The 14,509-nt window shown below is 50.0% G+C and overlaps 5 protein-coding genes across 5 annotated transcripts; 3 read left to right on the top strand and 2 right to left on the bottom strand.

Annotated features, from left to right (window-relative positions):
• Positions 1-157: 157 nt before the first annotated feature.
• On the bottom strand, positions 158-1,304 carry POJ06DRAFT_263773 (uncharacterized protein). Its single transcript, XM_056188929.1, has one exon. It carries the CDS (start codon positions 1,292-1,294, stop codon positions 245-247), a length of 1,050 nt encoding a protein of 349 aa, XP_056040378.1. The 5' UTR covers positions 1,295-1,304; the 3' UTR covers positions 158-244.
• Positions 1,305-1,975: 671 nt separating this feature from the next.
• Positions 1,976-3,780, top strand: POJ06DRAFT_46724 (uncharacterized protein). The gene has a single exon (XM_056191084.1). It carries the CDS (start codon positions 2,335-2,337, stop codon positions 3,628-3,630), a length of 1,296 nt encoding a protein of 431 aa, XP_056040377.1. The 5' UTR covers positions 1,976-2,334; the 3' UTR covers positions 3,631-3,780.
• Positions 3,781-3,929: 149 nt separating this feature from the next.
• POJ06DRAFT_203479 (fungal-specific transcription factor domain-containing protein) lies at positions 3,930-6,038 on the bottom strand (the record flags this gene model as incomplete). The annotated part of the gene is made up of 2 exons (XM_056185316.1): positions 3,930-5,785; positions 5,837-6,038. 2 exons carry the CDS (start codon positions 6,036-6,038, stop codon positions 3,930-3,932), a joined length of 2,058 nt encoding a protein of 685 aa, XP_056040376.1.
• A 4,921-nt stretch (positions 6,039-10,959) lies between these two features.
• On the top strand, positions 10,960-12,932 carry POJ06DRAFT_46660 (carotenoid oxygenase). Its single transcript, XM_056191083.1, has 3 exons — positions 10,960-11,325; positions 11,390-11,619; positions 11,668-12,932. The coding sequence occupies exons 1-3, from the start codon at positions 11,201-11,203 to the stop codon at positions 12,909-12,911; spliced, it is 1,599 nt and encodes a 532-aa protein (XP_056040375.1). The 5' UTR covers positions 10,960-11,200; the 3' UTR covers positions 12,912-12,932.
• A 236-nt stretch (positions 12,933-13,168) lies between these two features.
• POJ06DRAFT_279038 (uncharacterized protein) lies at positions 13,169-14,451 on the top strand. Its single transcript, XM_056189779.1, has 4 exons — positions 13,169-13,439; positions 13,497-13,946; positions 13,972-14,098; positions 14,154-14,451. The coding sequence occupies exons 1-4, from the start codon at positions 13,294-13,296 to the stop codon at positions 14,379-14,381; spliced, it is 951 nt and encodes a 316-aa protein (XP_056040374.1). The 5' UTR covers positions 13,169-13,293; the 3' UTR covers positions 14,382-14,451.
• Positions 14,452-14,509: the final 58 nt, after the last annotated feature.

The following is a 14,509-nucleotide window of genomic DNA, read 5'->3' as shown; positions in this document are numbered from 1 at the left end:
AGTCTTGCCTTTCATATCTTCCCTTCCAGAATTTCAAGGCCGTGGAAATAGTTAGTATTTACGAGCCATATCACCTTTTTAATTTAGTCAAATATTGGCTGCTTGAGCGTCAGTGTGATGGCGCTGGACTGATGGATATAACTTGTGTATAATTGTAGCCAGCTTCTATCATGCTCAACTAAAACAAAATACCTCTATATCGTACATACACATCCAATCCGAATAATTTTTTTTTAGTAAGTCTCTAATGTTTACTTCGCTTCCCGCGCTTATTCTCTGTTTCTAGTGTATCCAATCTCCGCTTTACGGCCTTCATCCAAACTTCGTATTCCCTCACTCTCTCCTCTGTCAAAAAAATCACACCCTTTCGCACCATCCTACCAATCCCACTTATCCCTTTTGCCACACCTCCTCCGTCCGATTTGAAACTGTTTCTTTTTCGCCGTTCGTCCAAGTCTTTTCGCAGACCGAGAGTCCAAGCTTGAATTGACTTTGTATACGGCCCCTTCGACGCGCGAAAAGATGTGAAACATGCCGTCTGGAGATCGAGAATGGCATTTGCGAGGTCTGTCGACGTTATTCTACCGGACGCTATTTTGAGGAACTTGGCGTTGAAGACGACTTGCTCTTTCGTATGGAGTAGTTGCGCTTTAGGCGGTTTGACTGGGATCGTTGACTGCTGTTGACCGTTCTCCTCCTTAAACTCTTCACGACTTTGATCTTTCTCGTCCTGTTCGGGAGGAGTATATGTATGATCAATGACATCGCCAAACTGAACAGTAAATATCACGGCACCAAGCACACTCCACTCATAGCCAGCCCGCCTACCCTCACCGGTCCCCTTCCGAATCACAAAAACTGTACTGCCTTTCTTCCCATCCGCTCCCCACAAACACGTCATCCCATCTTTAACAAGAGTCACCTCAACAATGTGCATGGCATCGCACACCTTATCGATAACGTCCCTCTTCAGAACAACACCTCGGTCCTTGTCCTCACCCAGCCCGCTCATGGCAGGTAATTTCTCCTCAAAAATCTTGTACAATGCATCGTACTGTTTCCTCGCAACCGGAACATGAACATTCGTCGCCTCCGGAAGTGACAAAAGAGGCGCCAATCGTACGCAGGCTATATGTGCACAGATGTACGCGCGCGCGTGCTCCTGACGCGCAGGAAGTGGGATGGCATGCCTTGATGCGAGGAGAAGTTGTGTTGCATGGCGGGTTAAATCCAGCGGAATTGTTGAGAGGGACGGAAGAAGAGTGGTTAGTGTTGCTGTCAGTGCTGGATCCATTTTTAAGTGGTGAGCTGAGATGGGCGTTAAGTGGTGAAGGTGCGACTCCTCAAGATTAAGGGGTAATCGACACGTGACTACGGTGTTGCGGCTCCCCGTAATAAACTGATAGCGCTGGTAGGGATGGGTCAAAAATATCAAGGGCTATGCTCACTGCTAGGTATTCTCATCGTCTTCGGCAGTTTATACTATGACTCTGCCATTACAGGTATTGGATGAATTACCGTACCAATTGGGACGGATCCGTCGAGTGGTCCTTGTCTGATGGTCTGGCGACTTATGAACTCGCCTCTGGCAATACATCCCCAATATTATTGGGACCCCATAGAGTGATGATAGTGACATGTAGGTTAATTGTGTTTGGTTACAACAGCTATTATATCAGTTGCCGTATACTATCGCTAGAGGTTTGTGCGAATGACATGGATGGGCTCCTAACGATTATAGAGGGCGAGTTGTTGGTACTCTGAAATAGTTAAGCACTTCAAACATTCGAACAAACGGACTGGAACGGGCCGCATTTGTAAGGAACGAGGCGACGTTGTGCGAGAGCAGTGTATCTTGAGGGCACTATATATTTAATCCGCTGTAGTACGACAATGGATGGTGCGGCGAGTTTTCCTCGTTTCTTTGAAGCTGCGAGGACAGCTCGATGAACTATCGAAGACCGGGCAAGGCTTTACACATGGCATTGATCAACTGTCTGATGTACTGGAAGGCCGAAAATATTAACAACGACCATAGCAGCAAGCTATTGAGTCTGGTCGCGTATGAACCGGAACAAGGGATCTCTTGCATCGGTGAGACAACCGAAGTCGCTGTCGTCTCCATATTTGATAATTTCTATTATGACTCTGCCATTCCAGCTATGGGCTGGCTGCCATGCTGCTTGGGCAAGGATGCGTACGGACGTTGTCTGATGGCATCGTGATCTCCAGCCGGACGCGAGGAGTCCTTGTATCCAAAATTCCTTGTTCAGCTTGATTATTTGATATTGCCGCTCCTGCTGTCATCTTCCTGATCACTGTGACTTTGTCAAGATGTTGCCACTAACATCCCGAATTTTCGTCGTGTTCAATGCATACCCACCGGCACACCCAGCACCGGAAGCGACATTGATCTCGTCGCTTCTGCTGTCAGCGAGATGTTTTGACGCTGGCGCCAACATTTATAACCTCGACCCTGGTGTGACATCACAGGCAGTAGTACGGTACTCGTCCCGACGGGGTACTACGTCTCATTTCTTTGGAGGAAGCGAGTTTATGGAGGAATCTATTTTTGAGGAGGAAACGATTAGCCAGGTACTGGCGTTTCGACCTGATATATTGCTGCTTCGCGTTGATCAGAAACTTGGCTGGCGGCGATATCTTTCCATAGCCCGAACGCTTAATCGCAAGATCGTATTGCTTGTCGACGAGACCGACCTTGACGACATCGACGCCTACGTCGCCAAGGTCAAACTGATCGTCGAGCAGTCGCCGGGCCGCGTAATGTCGGCAACAGTTTATCCCGACGACGTATGCGGCACACGAAGGACCGAGGAGATGGCGAAGGTCGCGGTTGATGTGACCGATGTTGCCATTTTGACGTATTCGTCGTTCGACACGGAGGGATTACCACTTGTTCACGGATTTTTAGAGTCGTACAGTTACAGCAAAGACACTTCTACACGAATACCGTGGATATTGCAACGTATGAAGAATGCGGCCTGCAGGACAGTACAGTATAACACGCTGTTCCAGGTCATGCTCGTGAATGATGGGAATCCATTCAACGTGGTAGTGGTGGGCCTGCAAGGCAGTATCAAGTCCGGTCGTAAATACACACTGCACAGATCGCCGGTGTACCCAGACTGCTCAACCGAAATCGTGGTGACGGCGTTATATACCATGGAATGTCGAGAAGTTACCCGCGTGGCCGCCAACGAAATCGTGCTGCTGCATTACCGGTTCGCCAAGCCAACGTCCGTTAATACAGCAGTCCCGATCGACAACGGCATGCGCATAACCGAAAATCGGTTTCGAAACCGATACTGTCATCGCAAAACGTACGATGGCTGCACATTGTCCATGCACGTCCCCAAAACCGCCATCCAGTTCGAAGTCCTGGCCGCACGGTACATCGAGCACTCAGTGTCACTCACTTGCGGGCACTCGAACGTTCACGGAGTCGTGAGTGGTGTCAAGCCTGTTGTGGGTGGGTGGGATATGCAGGTTGCGATTGACGAGCCCGTTCAGGAGGAGTTGTTTGTCGCGTGGAAGGGCGACGAGTGTTTTGTTTCTATAATCGATGGTGATGAGGACATGGTTTTTGGATTTGTGAAGGACGTATATTAGTTGTGACATGTTACATTACATATTTGTATTAATGCGAGATGTACTTGGGAGGATCTAGAATATATGGTGTACATATTTTGTTCTTGTCCCTTTTCACAACGGTCGATTGGACCGTACAATAGAGCTACGGTTCAGCTGGTCAATGCTGAGTGCGGGCAGTCGCCACGCCATATAGCTTTCATTCATCGGTCAATGTAACATTAATCCCCAATAATACCGAGACAAATAAAAGAAAGATAAAAGCAGCCGTCTAAATAATACACACCTACAAGTACATTTTTTTTGACACACCTGCCCTGTCAAACAGCAAGCCCACTGCCGCCCGCGCACCACCGATACAATCCCACAATCTCCCGCCGTCGGCGTCTGCCTTCCTCCCGTTCTATTCCTTCGATCCCCTTTCGCATTCCCACCAACGCACCCCGCATGACCCTCCGAAAATTCCGCTGGTACTCGGTATTAAGCGTAACAATGCACACTTCGTGAGCCCTAACGACAGTCTCGCATGCGTCGCGGACTTCCTCGGCGACGTCGGATTCTAGCTTGTCGACGAGCATGAGCCAGACAAAACTGCCGTGCAGGAGATACACCCCGAAGAAGAACGGCATGAATGTGAGTTCAGGGTCGAGAGTGAGGATGCGTCCGACCGCGTCGGCAGCGCGGAGAGCGTGTGTCGTGCATGCAATGAATTCTGTTGTGGCCAGGAGCGAGTCGGATGCGAGAAGCAGGTCGAGAGGATCGCAGTACCCGGCAAGCAATATCTTGAGCACGTGCTCGAGGTGGGCTGCGTAGAACTGCCAAACGCCGCCGTTGTCATTGTGGACATTCAGACTGCGTTCGTACACGTCGAGGCATGTCGAAAGGTGTCCTCGGAGTTCGTTTGACGTCGTGCCGAGACGCATGGTCGGGTGCTGCTCGAGATGGTGAAGCTCGACAATTCCCCCAAGGATAGCCATGATAGGGAGAAAGAAGCCGAAAATACCGTTGCCGGTGACAGCATAGCTCACGCCTAGCTTCGTCGCGGCGTCAGGAATGAGCTCGGCAGGAGTGATAACGGCATCGGAAGCCCACTCCTCGTCGGTTGTCAACGGATGGTAGAGTCTCATACATTGGGCGTCCAGAATCGCAAGAGGACGATTATAGCACAATCCTAGATGCCGATCGACAATAAACAGAAGCCACCACGTTCGTCGCATTTCTTCTCGGACCTCGCCGTCGAGATCGGGGTGCTCGATGTTGAGCTTGAGTTCGCGTGCCAGCGTCCATGCAGCGTTCCACCATCGCAGACTCGATCCTTTGAATTCGGAGGCGGATGTGACAGTGCCTAGATGGACGTACGCCATGACATCGTCAAGCGTGCCGGGCACGGCCGAGTGGAGGAGTGGGCGGAGTGAGGAGACGCAAAGATCACGCAGTCGGTGGATGATATCCAGCCGTGCGGATGGGGACGACGTCATGTGCGGGTGGTCGGATGTGTGAGCTGCAGACAGTAGGAGTGAGTACAGGAGTGAAGCCAAGCAGGTGCGAGGCCGGAAAGTAGACAGTATCGATGACTTGCGCAGGAGAGGCGCGAGACAGTAAATGTTGCGACTGAAGTATGTTTCTAACAGATCGCCTGGGAGTGACTGGGGCATGAAAGTGAGTAATTGCGGCAAGACTTCGTTCAAAACCGGATATCGCACGCCAGACGGACTGCTGAGGGGCAAGGCGTTCATTGCCAGGTCAGGAAAGCTGAATCCAGGCAGGCCTGGCTCTGAAGTTGACGATAGAGGATACCAGGCCTGTGAAATCGGAGCGTTGCGCGGCGGTGGTATCAGGGGCGACATATGGCTGGACGGGGACGCGTGAGATAGATGTAACGTGCTGACTGATGAGTCCTGCTGCGTTCCATCTGTTCCAACGAGGAAGTTCGACAGTCCATTCGTCGCGAGGTCAAATGTTGGATCCTCGAATTGTCCGACCTGGCCATGCCTATTGTCCACGGAATGGTCGTCCTCGTCCACGAGCTCGCTATCTTGGATGTCGTTCTGATTCGTGTCCTCCTCTGTAGGAGCAGCCGCGAGTGCTTCGTCTGCAGCTTGCTCAGCCAGTTCCCGTTTGGACGCTTTTCCGCGCTTTTTCCTCTCGCGAACATAGTCGCACTGCAGGGAGAACTCTGGTTCGGTCAGCATTAACAGAATATGAGGAGAGGGACGGACGGACGTACCAACACAGTGTAGACAGGGATGTTGGCCGTCGCATTTGGTTCTTAGCTGGTTGCACTGGTCGCATGCTCTGCTTATTCGCCGTCGTATACTTCTTCCGTCGGCCGAGGAGGAGGACTTTCGTCTAGCGCCGGTCGGAGGAACTGAAGGGACGTCGTGCTCGATAAATGGGACGTCGAATGAACGAGCCTCAGCGGGGGACATCGTTAGCGGTGGAGACACCGGAGATCCGAGCGGCGACGCGGGGACGAACGCTGCGGCGCTACGAGGAATAGCTGTGAAGTTGGGTGGTGCAGAGTAGGAGTAGAATGCGTATGAGGTTAGATACTGAGGCGGACAGGGAGGCGGTGTAGCTATAGAAGACGCTGGAGAGAGGGGCGCAGAATATGGAGAAGATACGTGGGAGGACGACGAAGACGTTGTCGATGCGGAGGAGGTGGGGAAACGTGGCTGCGACCGTGGCCGGTCTTGTGGCGGGTGAGGACGGAGGAGCCAGGGGTAGTTTGCGCTCGCATTCGCGCTCAGCTCGCTGTCGCTGTCGCTGTCCGTCATAATAATACGTTGTACGGTCGTATAATTTGTGACGTAAAGTGGGGAACAAGCGAGAAGAGAGCGAAGAGAGAGCGTGGCGGCAGCAGGAGCGCCTGTATATATGCAGTGCCCTGTCGCATTGGTGACGATTGCGCTAGCAAACTGGTGACGATTTCCCCGCCTCGTCAGCCATTTCCAACAAAAAAAAAAGCAGCTAATAACTGCATGCTTACTGAATAATAGTGAGTTCTAATTAGTATGCTACGGCACCCATCAATATCGACGCTTCTCGTCATATAGTACAGCAGAATGACCGCCCGTCACCCAAAACCAGTGCTCAGTACGCCCGATAGAACCAAGGATATTTAAATGTGACTACTGGTACGGAAAGAGTTTTAGACGAGCTTGGACAAAGAAGGCGGCCTAGAGCTGGAAGCTCGTCGGTTGAAGGACTGCGAACCGTCGTGGCATGTCATTTCACACTGACAGGTCTCAGGTCCGGCTGATGCCGCCTGTCTCGGTGTCTATGCTAATGCTATTGCTTAGCTGTAATACCTGCACGGAGATGTGATATTTTGCTGCCGATGGTGCAGCTAAGTGGGAATTCGGAGCCACAAAGCGGGGAAACAAAATTAGAGTTTGCGATAGCCCGGTTTCATCAACGTCGCCGGCTCATCGTTTTTCCTGCTCCGTTACCCTACGGAACAGTGAAGACTAGACCCGCCCAGCCCGTGCATTGATGTATCGTGTACCTATTATATTTATCTAGATTGAATAATGTTGTTGCCGCGTTGCCTAACCCTGTATGTAGACTTAATTGTGGTAGCAATCGGAGCTTGCCGATACCTGCATACCATATGGCGGCAACTAGTACGGCCCGGCATGCGCTTCACTTCCCGAACTTAACCTACTTGGGTGTTTACCCCGCTCGGAGATCACAACACCAATGGACGATGGAGCATGTACATTGGTGGATTAACTGGCCGGCGGCGGTTGTGCCCGCCTCCTCCGGTAACTTTGTCTGACACAGCTACTAAGTTATATAATTCCCGGTTCTCGGAATAGAATTAGTTATCTCCGACTCCAGCTGCTCAGTTGCCCGCCTCGCTACTGGCCTGGAGCCACACTGTCCGTGGAGTTCACCTCAGCTGGAGCAGCTACTGTGCATCGTGCACCTGAGATGTAAGGATTTTAGCTCGCAACAGCTTTCTGACTCAGTTTCGTAGATGTTGGATTTCACGGCAGCTATTTCAGCCAAGCAGGAGAAGAGGAGTTTCGATGTATACGAATGTTTGTGGCTGACCGTTTGCATTATGATCCGGCCAGCAGCAGCGGATCTACGTCGCCAAAGCCACACCTAACCACAAAGGCAATAGTCAAGGCGACCGTCCTTATTGTTTAGGGCAGAGAGATATAACTCCTTACACAGTCACAATTTAGAGCATTGGGCGGCCATACACTCTACATCTAAACATGTGAAATTAGCAAGCATTCGATTGTAGAAGGCGAGAGTTTCGGACAGACATTCAGGAAGTCTGGAAATGCCATCGTCGCCGAGGCCGAAGAGGACTTCCGTCGTCAGGTAAGGGCGTCAGGGGCCCGTATGGACCGGGTATGGGCGGGTCCAGCAATAACTGAAATAAACCGCGCTCACGACGAGAACCTTCCGCAAGGGACATTGCAGTATCCTTCGCGATCATTTGTGAGAAAAGTGGAACGTGTAGAGGCAGAAGGGGTTGCTGGCGCTCCGCAAGATGGTTGTTAGTGTCAAAACCCTACGATGAGGAAAAGAAAGTGTGTACCGAAAACTAAATAACTACCTATAAATATATAGTATCGACAAAGAAAAGGGAAAAAGAGAAAAGAGACAAGAGAACACAAATGAACAAATATACTCCCTGCCGGGTCCGGATAACACCGACAGGACAAAGATAAGAGATAGGAGATAAGGGCCCGGTCCTCACAGTTAGACCTTCGTTGCGTCTCCAAGAGGGATTGACAAGGACTATTTATGTACATGATCAATGCCTACAAGTCCCGTTAATGCAACTACTTTTGTAGGTTAGCTGGCAGGATCTATAATTACCTGTTTCATTACTTACAAAATATCGCGAAGGGTCCAGAATCATACTTCGTGGAATGTTCTCGTCGGGCGCGCGGTATGTTTCCAGAACCACCCGCTGGATCCGCCCGAACCAAGTAACGCCGTCTCTCACCAACGGTCCAAATGTGAGAAAGGTGGAACGTTGGAAGCAGAAGGGGTTTCAGTATTCCATAGTGATTTAACTCCTTATCTCCGCAAACTTCTCTGGCCTTCTCATGCTTCATGTAGAGCTTCTGATAAGACGCCTCCATGTTCACCAACATGGCAGACAGTGCGTTATCGTTCTTTTGACGCTTCTCTTCTGAGAAATCCGCGACCGAGTCCTCATAGGAGAGTGCATCAGCGAGCTGGAAGGCACGGAGAGGTAGAAGTATATTCTGCTTCCAGGACAAGTAATTGTCCTCTCCACTAAGTTTGGGAAAACTGAAATCGTCGTCGGGTCCTCGTGAGAGTAGCGAAGAATCGACAACAAGGAGAAATCCGCATAATCTGTTTCTGGACATTTGTATCTGCTTTCCAGTCTGTAGGACGGACGAACTCATTAAGGTAGGGACAGTCTTTGAATCGGTGTTTCCGTCCGCAGAGACAGTCACGTTTCGACTGTTCGCCCGAGTTGCCCGATTTGCTGCCACCCTCAAGCGATTCTCCATGGAGGGAGGCAGTGAACGTACCATTAGAAGGTCGTCCTCCTGCTGTTGTGCCTGATGTCCAGCGCCGAGGACAGCTCCAGATGATATAGTCTGCGAAGAGGTAGCCATTGCAACAGGGCTCATAACTTGAGAAAAGTGGAACGAAGGTTGAACCAACCATCTTGCGGATCTCCTGCAACCCCTTCTGCTTCCACACGTTCCACTTTTCTCACAAATGATCGCGAAGGATGCTGCAATGTCCCTTGCGGAAGGTTCTCGTCGTGAGCGCGGGTTATATCAGTTATTGCTGGAGCCGCCCAAACCCGGTCCTTACGGGCCCCGGGCGCCCTTACCTGACGACGGAAGTCATCTTCGGCCTCGGCGACGACGGCATTTTCCAGACTTCCTGAATGTTTGGTCCGAAACTCTCGCCTTCTACAATCGAATCGTCTGTTATTTTTGTAAGCTGCCTGACATTGCCCACAATTCTTGGTGGTGCACTTACAAAAGACTGTGATGGTTCCAGTAATGTCTTGCATGGATGCCCGTCGTACTAAGTGCGGCAGGTATTGTATCGCTACCATGAAGTTGCGGGCGCGTTTGCTAACCCAAATGGCTCACTTGATATTCGTACATACCGAAGGGGGTGCAAAAGTCCGTTTTCCATTCGTCCCCAGACCGAATGTGGATTAGATTGTTGTATTCCTTCCTGAGATCCAATTTTGTGAAGTACTTGGCGTCTCGTAGCTGGCCTATTATCTGCGAGATCAGGGGTAACGGACACCGATTTTTAACCGCAAAGTCGTTGATACGGCGGTAGTCGATACACATGCGCAAGCTGCTGTCCTTCTTTCGAACCACAACATATATCAACAAAATAATACGCGTAAGGAGCGAAAAGAGTAATAACACAAACAAAACCAGCGACGCAATCCTTTGATCCGAGGTTAATTCACGACAGCTCTGCTTTGATCCCTGCAACCGCTTCTTCGACGGATCCAACGAAGCTGATAACGAGCAGTCCCTTGTGCAGATAATCTAAGTCAATTAACCAATGTCCTAACAGTAAGCCTGGGTAAAAGACACTTGCCTGCGAATCAGCGAATACGTAAGCTATGCTTCCATTTACAACCTGTCGCCGCTGTACGGGGTTTTGATGAGGCGGTAGATCTAACGTGCCATCTGTCTCTGATTTTCAAGATACACAACCATTTGAATGCGCCCGAGTGTACTTGCAATTTGAGGGAGACGTTTTAGGTTATAGACAGAGTTGTCTGTTTGGGCACTCCGTCGCGCTGCAAGTTTAGAAATCGCCATTCCTGTTGGCCTGGCAACCACGGGTCAGGGTGTTTCGTTAATGGTTACGGTGACGAGACTTGGCTAGCTTTGATTGAGATTACTGAGTGATATGTCTAAATAAGAATAACAGGTCGTTGAGCGAATAGTAATTCAATAGTTTGATAGAAAGGAGGTGCCACACAATGAGCTCCCATCAAATGCGTGCTTCCCAAACGAATACGATGAGGACACATACTTTAAGCTTTAATCGTTTTTCCACGATTTCAGTATTGTAGCCACTAAAGTACAGTATCGCAGATGGCTGCAGCCAAAATCAATTTCTTGTCCACTGCCATAATCATGTCATCAATGGCTCCGGCTCAACTCAGTCCTATTCCGAACTTCACTCCGCATTGCCATTTCATTTTACTCGTTCGTCATAACAGATTGCAGTACGGTAACGGTACTATGACGACGGTTAGAGTGGAGCTCGGCGCAGTTAATGACGTAAGTCCGAGCATGTGCGCCGCAGGGTGTCGGTAAGGGCAGATGACGATGAGTCGGGCAAACCCAACGGCCGAGCGACGATAGTGACGCTTTCTAGGGCGTCATTTCCTTTGCTTAACTGCTTGGTTGTCAACGCTCACCAGAATGGCATTTCTCCGTCCGGCCGGATCAGTCTTTCCTATTTCCATCCCGTCGATGCAATCGGTCCGGTTGCGTCCAGCTGGCGACTGGCCGTGTCGAATATTTAGACTACGCCAACGCTCTCTGCAGTCCATTCCTCTCAATTAACACGACCATCTTTAACAAGGACTATCACAATGGCCACTGAAAAGTCTATTTCACATGTCAATAATTGGCCTAATGCTGCTGGCTTTGGCGATCTCAAGGACACGACGACTCCGATTTCGCTTGTGCTGACGGGAAAGATTCCATCCTATGTCAAGTATGTCGAAGTTGTAGACGTTTTTCGTTAGAAGCTTGAAGTGCTGACTTGTTTGTCTCGACAGTGGTTCTCTCTTTCGGACGGGGCCGGGATCGTACACCGTGCCGCTGACCAACAAGCCCGGCCAAAGTTTCAAAGTGTACCACTGGTTCGATGGATTCTCGCAATACCACAAATTCGACATATCTCCGCCTTCGTCAGAATATCCCGACGGCAAGGTCATGTATCGCTCGACATCCGGATCGGAGGCACTAAAAAAAGAGATCGATGACCACAACGGCTCACCCGTGTCTTGTATGTCTTCCCGTTTTGCTGTTTCAAGTTCGTACTGACGTAACATAGCGAGCTTCGCGTACAGAGATCCGTGCAAGACCAAGTTCGCCAAGTTCTTCACCAAGTACGATCAGAACTGCGATACGACTGCAGCAAATGTCTCCGTGACAATCAACCCGAGATTCCCATCTCCAATGTCCGGCGACTCCGAACTCGTGGCCAAGACCGACGCGAACATGCTGTTGCGGTTAAACTACGAGACTCTGGAACCGGAAGAGAGGTTTACCTGGACCAGCTTGAGCACCGACGATATCGAGAAAGCGCTTCTGAGTGGTCCAATAAGCGCCGCGCATTCATGTTTCGACGACGGAGTGGAATTCAATTACGTGCTCAATTTTGGCAAGAACATGGCTTACACGATATTCAGTCTCGATCGCAACCGCAAACTTAAGGTCGAAGCAGTGATCCCGGTTTCGCGCTCAGCGTACATTCATTCGTTCTTTTTGACCAAGAAATACATTGTCGTCTGTCTGTGGCAGGCCAATTTCAAGTACAACGGACTAGCATTTATGTGGAATCGCAATGTACTAGATTCCATGGATCGGAAATGGAACCCCAACGCCAAGACAGAGTGGTTCGTCATCCCGCGAGATGGCTCTGCCCGACACGACAGCTCGAAGATCAAGGTGTTCAAGTCCGATCCGTTTTTCTCTTTTCATTCGATTAACGCTTATGACGATGGCGATGATATTGTTCTTGATCTGGCCCAGTTTAAGGATCATGGAATTTTGTGGGACCTTACCGTTGAGGCTCTGAGGAGTGATACGGCGACTGGCGTGTTGGATCCGAGCAAGCTTGGTAGTTACACGCGTTGGAGACTACCAGGCGTCTCCACAACGAAACAAGATGGCGTCGCAGTTGTAGAAGCGCAAGCGTCGCAAAGTATGAATAACATCGAACTGCCGACATTCAACCCAAGCAAATCGCTCGCGAAGCACAAGTACGTCTACGGCATCAACTCGGATGGCAAATCCTCCTTCTTCGATAGACTCCTCAAAATTGACGTCGACACTCTTGAGGCAAAGTTCTGGACCGAAAATGGATGTACGCCTTCTGAACCACTGTTTGTCGCGGACCCGAACGGCAAGGACGAGGATGACGGCGTGCTATTGACAGTTGTGCTTGATGGGTTCCAGAATCGGAGCATGCTTGTCATATTGGACGCGAAGACGATGAAGGAGGTGTGTCGGGCGACAATGCCGAAGGACAAGATTGTCGGATTGGGATTTCATGGGTCTGTCTTATTGAAGTAGGACGATCGCGTTGTTGTCGTTCGTTTTGATTCGTCTGATACCTTATAGCATGGAAACATCGTTAGTCTCTTCCTTGTAATGAATATAATTCTGCGCACTCAGTCTGAGTCTCGTGTAGTTATCTGTGCCTTCGAAAGCACTTGGATCAACGTAGCTCGCCGCATGACCCAAATCTGACCTGAGTATCTACTACGGTGAAGACACATCTAGGTCGTGAGTACGAACTCTTGGTACAGCGTCCGATCGCCATCTCACGTGCTCAAAGTCCCCCGATCACTACGGCTGTCGAGGTGACTGCACAAGCTGTCAAGAAGAAATATAGACAGACCGGACCCAGACACAGTGCTCATCGATTTTAACTACAAATTTCCGTGTCGTCGAAATGGCCTGGGTTGAGGACGATTCCTATCAGCGCGCACTGAATTTTCTCAAAGACAACGAACCTGAAAGGAGGCTTGATATACGCCTATCACACCAGGCTTTCAGAGCCCTCGAAGCACAGGCATGCGGTCTTTATGACGGCGAAAAGTAAATCACCAATGACCAAGGACTGCTGGCATTGTGGATCTGGCTAACCAAATACAGATTTCCTCGTATTGACTACTCTGCCACTGACTCAATGGCCACGATCTATACCGCTCCATCAGTGCTTCATGGTTCGGCTGCGGCCGCCTTGCAAACGGCTATCAGCTGTAGCGTCCTCAATGGACTCCTCCGGCATAACAAGCAAGAGTTAATAAATTGCATTATGCCGCTCGGAGCGTCTACATATGAGTCTGTGGATGAACAAGGCAGAGCATCAACAAAGACTTCTGATGGTGGACTCGAGTATCACAAAAATGGCCGCAAAGAATTGGTCGTAATGATTCAGGTCGGAGTCTCAGACAATTACAGCCATTTGAAGTCTGACATTATGGTTTGGCTGCATGAGTTTCACTGGCGTAGCGCTATCCTTCTTTGGCTGAACGAGAGACCTAGGTTCAGCTTTCCGTCACAGGAAAGCGACAGTGCATACTCGCCGACTCAGTCCGCTATGTTTGCCAATGCAATGGCAAAATAGGCGTAATACTCCGTTTGGTCCGTATCTTTTTAATGGGCATAACTGGTTCGGAACGCTTAATACTGCGTTTATCGAGGTGTATCAACGAGATTTGGCTACCGACAGTATCTCGCCCGTCCAAAAATACGTGAGCGCCTAATTCGTTCTGTACTCAAAAGTGCCGTTACTAATCTATTAAATAGAAAATATTGGAGGACGGAAATTTTATCCTACAAGGTGACAGTCTCCAGATATGCATCACGATTGGAGACCTGTATCCTGCAGGTGAAGAGGATATTGGAGATGCTCGGTCTGAACCTGTAAAGCTGTCAGTTGATTTTCTGCGGGGCGTTTTAGCGTCGGCGGCCCAAGAAACAGCCGAGTCCCGATACAATCGTTTGTCGGGACGCTCTGAGGCCGCTAGTTCATAGTTCCATCGTAGTACGTCTAGCAGCGAGTTGCAAGCAAAATTCTACAAATGCGGCACGCTGTTTATCTGCTACCTTGCGTACATAAGTAACTGTGCCGCGGTAACGGAAGCAGTATATCTAGCCTCAGC

The sequence above is a fragment of the Lipomyces tetrasporus genome (assembly GCF_029532465.1).
Source record: "Lipomyces tetrasporus strain NRRL Y-64009 chromosome Unknown POJ06scaffold_13, whole genome shotgun sequence".
Taxonomy (NCBI): Eukaryota; Fungi; Ascomycota; class Lipomycetes; order Lipomycetales; family Lipomycetaceae; genus Lipomyces; species Lipomyces tetrasporus.
The sequence above is the reverse complement of the archived record's forward strand: the minus strand, read 5'-3'. Positions and strand labels throughout refer to the sequence as shown.

Coding starts and splice junctions, on each gene's coding strand:
- POJ06DRAFT_263773 (XM_056188929.1), bottom strand. CDS start 1,294: ATGGATCCAGCACTGACAGCAACACTAACCACTCTTCTTCCGTCCCTC.
- POJ06DRAFT_46660 (XM_056191083.1), top strand. CDS start 11,201: ATGGCCACTGAAAAGTCTATTTCACATGTCAATAATTGGCCTAATGCT. Junction 11,326..11,389: donor AAGATTCCATCCTATGTCAA/GTATGTCGAAGT, acceptor TTGTCTCGACAG/TGGTTCTCTCTTTCGGACGG. Junction 11,620..11,667: donor CAACGGCTCACCCGTGTCTT/GTATGTCTTCCC, acceptor GACGTAACATAG/CGAGCTTCGCGTACAGAGAT.
- POJ06DRAFT_279038 (XM_056189779.1), top strand. CDS start 13,294: ATGGCCTGGGTTGAGGACGATTCCTATCAGCGCGCACTGAATTTTCTC. Junction 13,440..13,496: donor GGTCTTTATGACGGCGAAAA/GTAAATCACCAA, acceptor AACCAAATACAG/ATTTCCTCGTATTGACTACT. Junction 13,947..13,971: donor TCGCCGACTCAGTCCGCTAT/GTTTGCCAATGC, acceptor ATGGCAAAATAG/GCGTAATACTCCGTTTGGTC.
- POJ06DRAFT_46724 (XM_056191084.1), top strand. CDS start 2,335: ATGTTGCCACTAACATCCCGAATTTTCGTCGTGTTCAATGCATACCCA.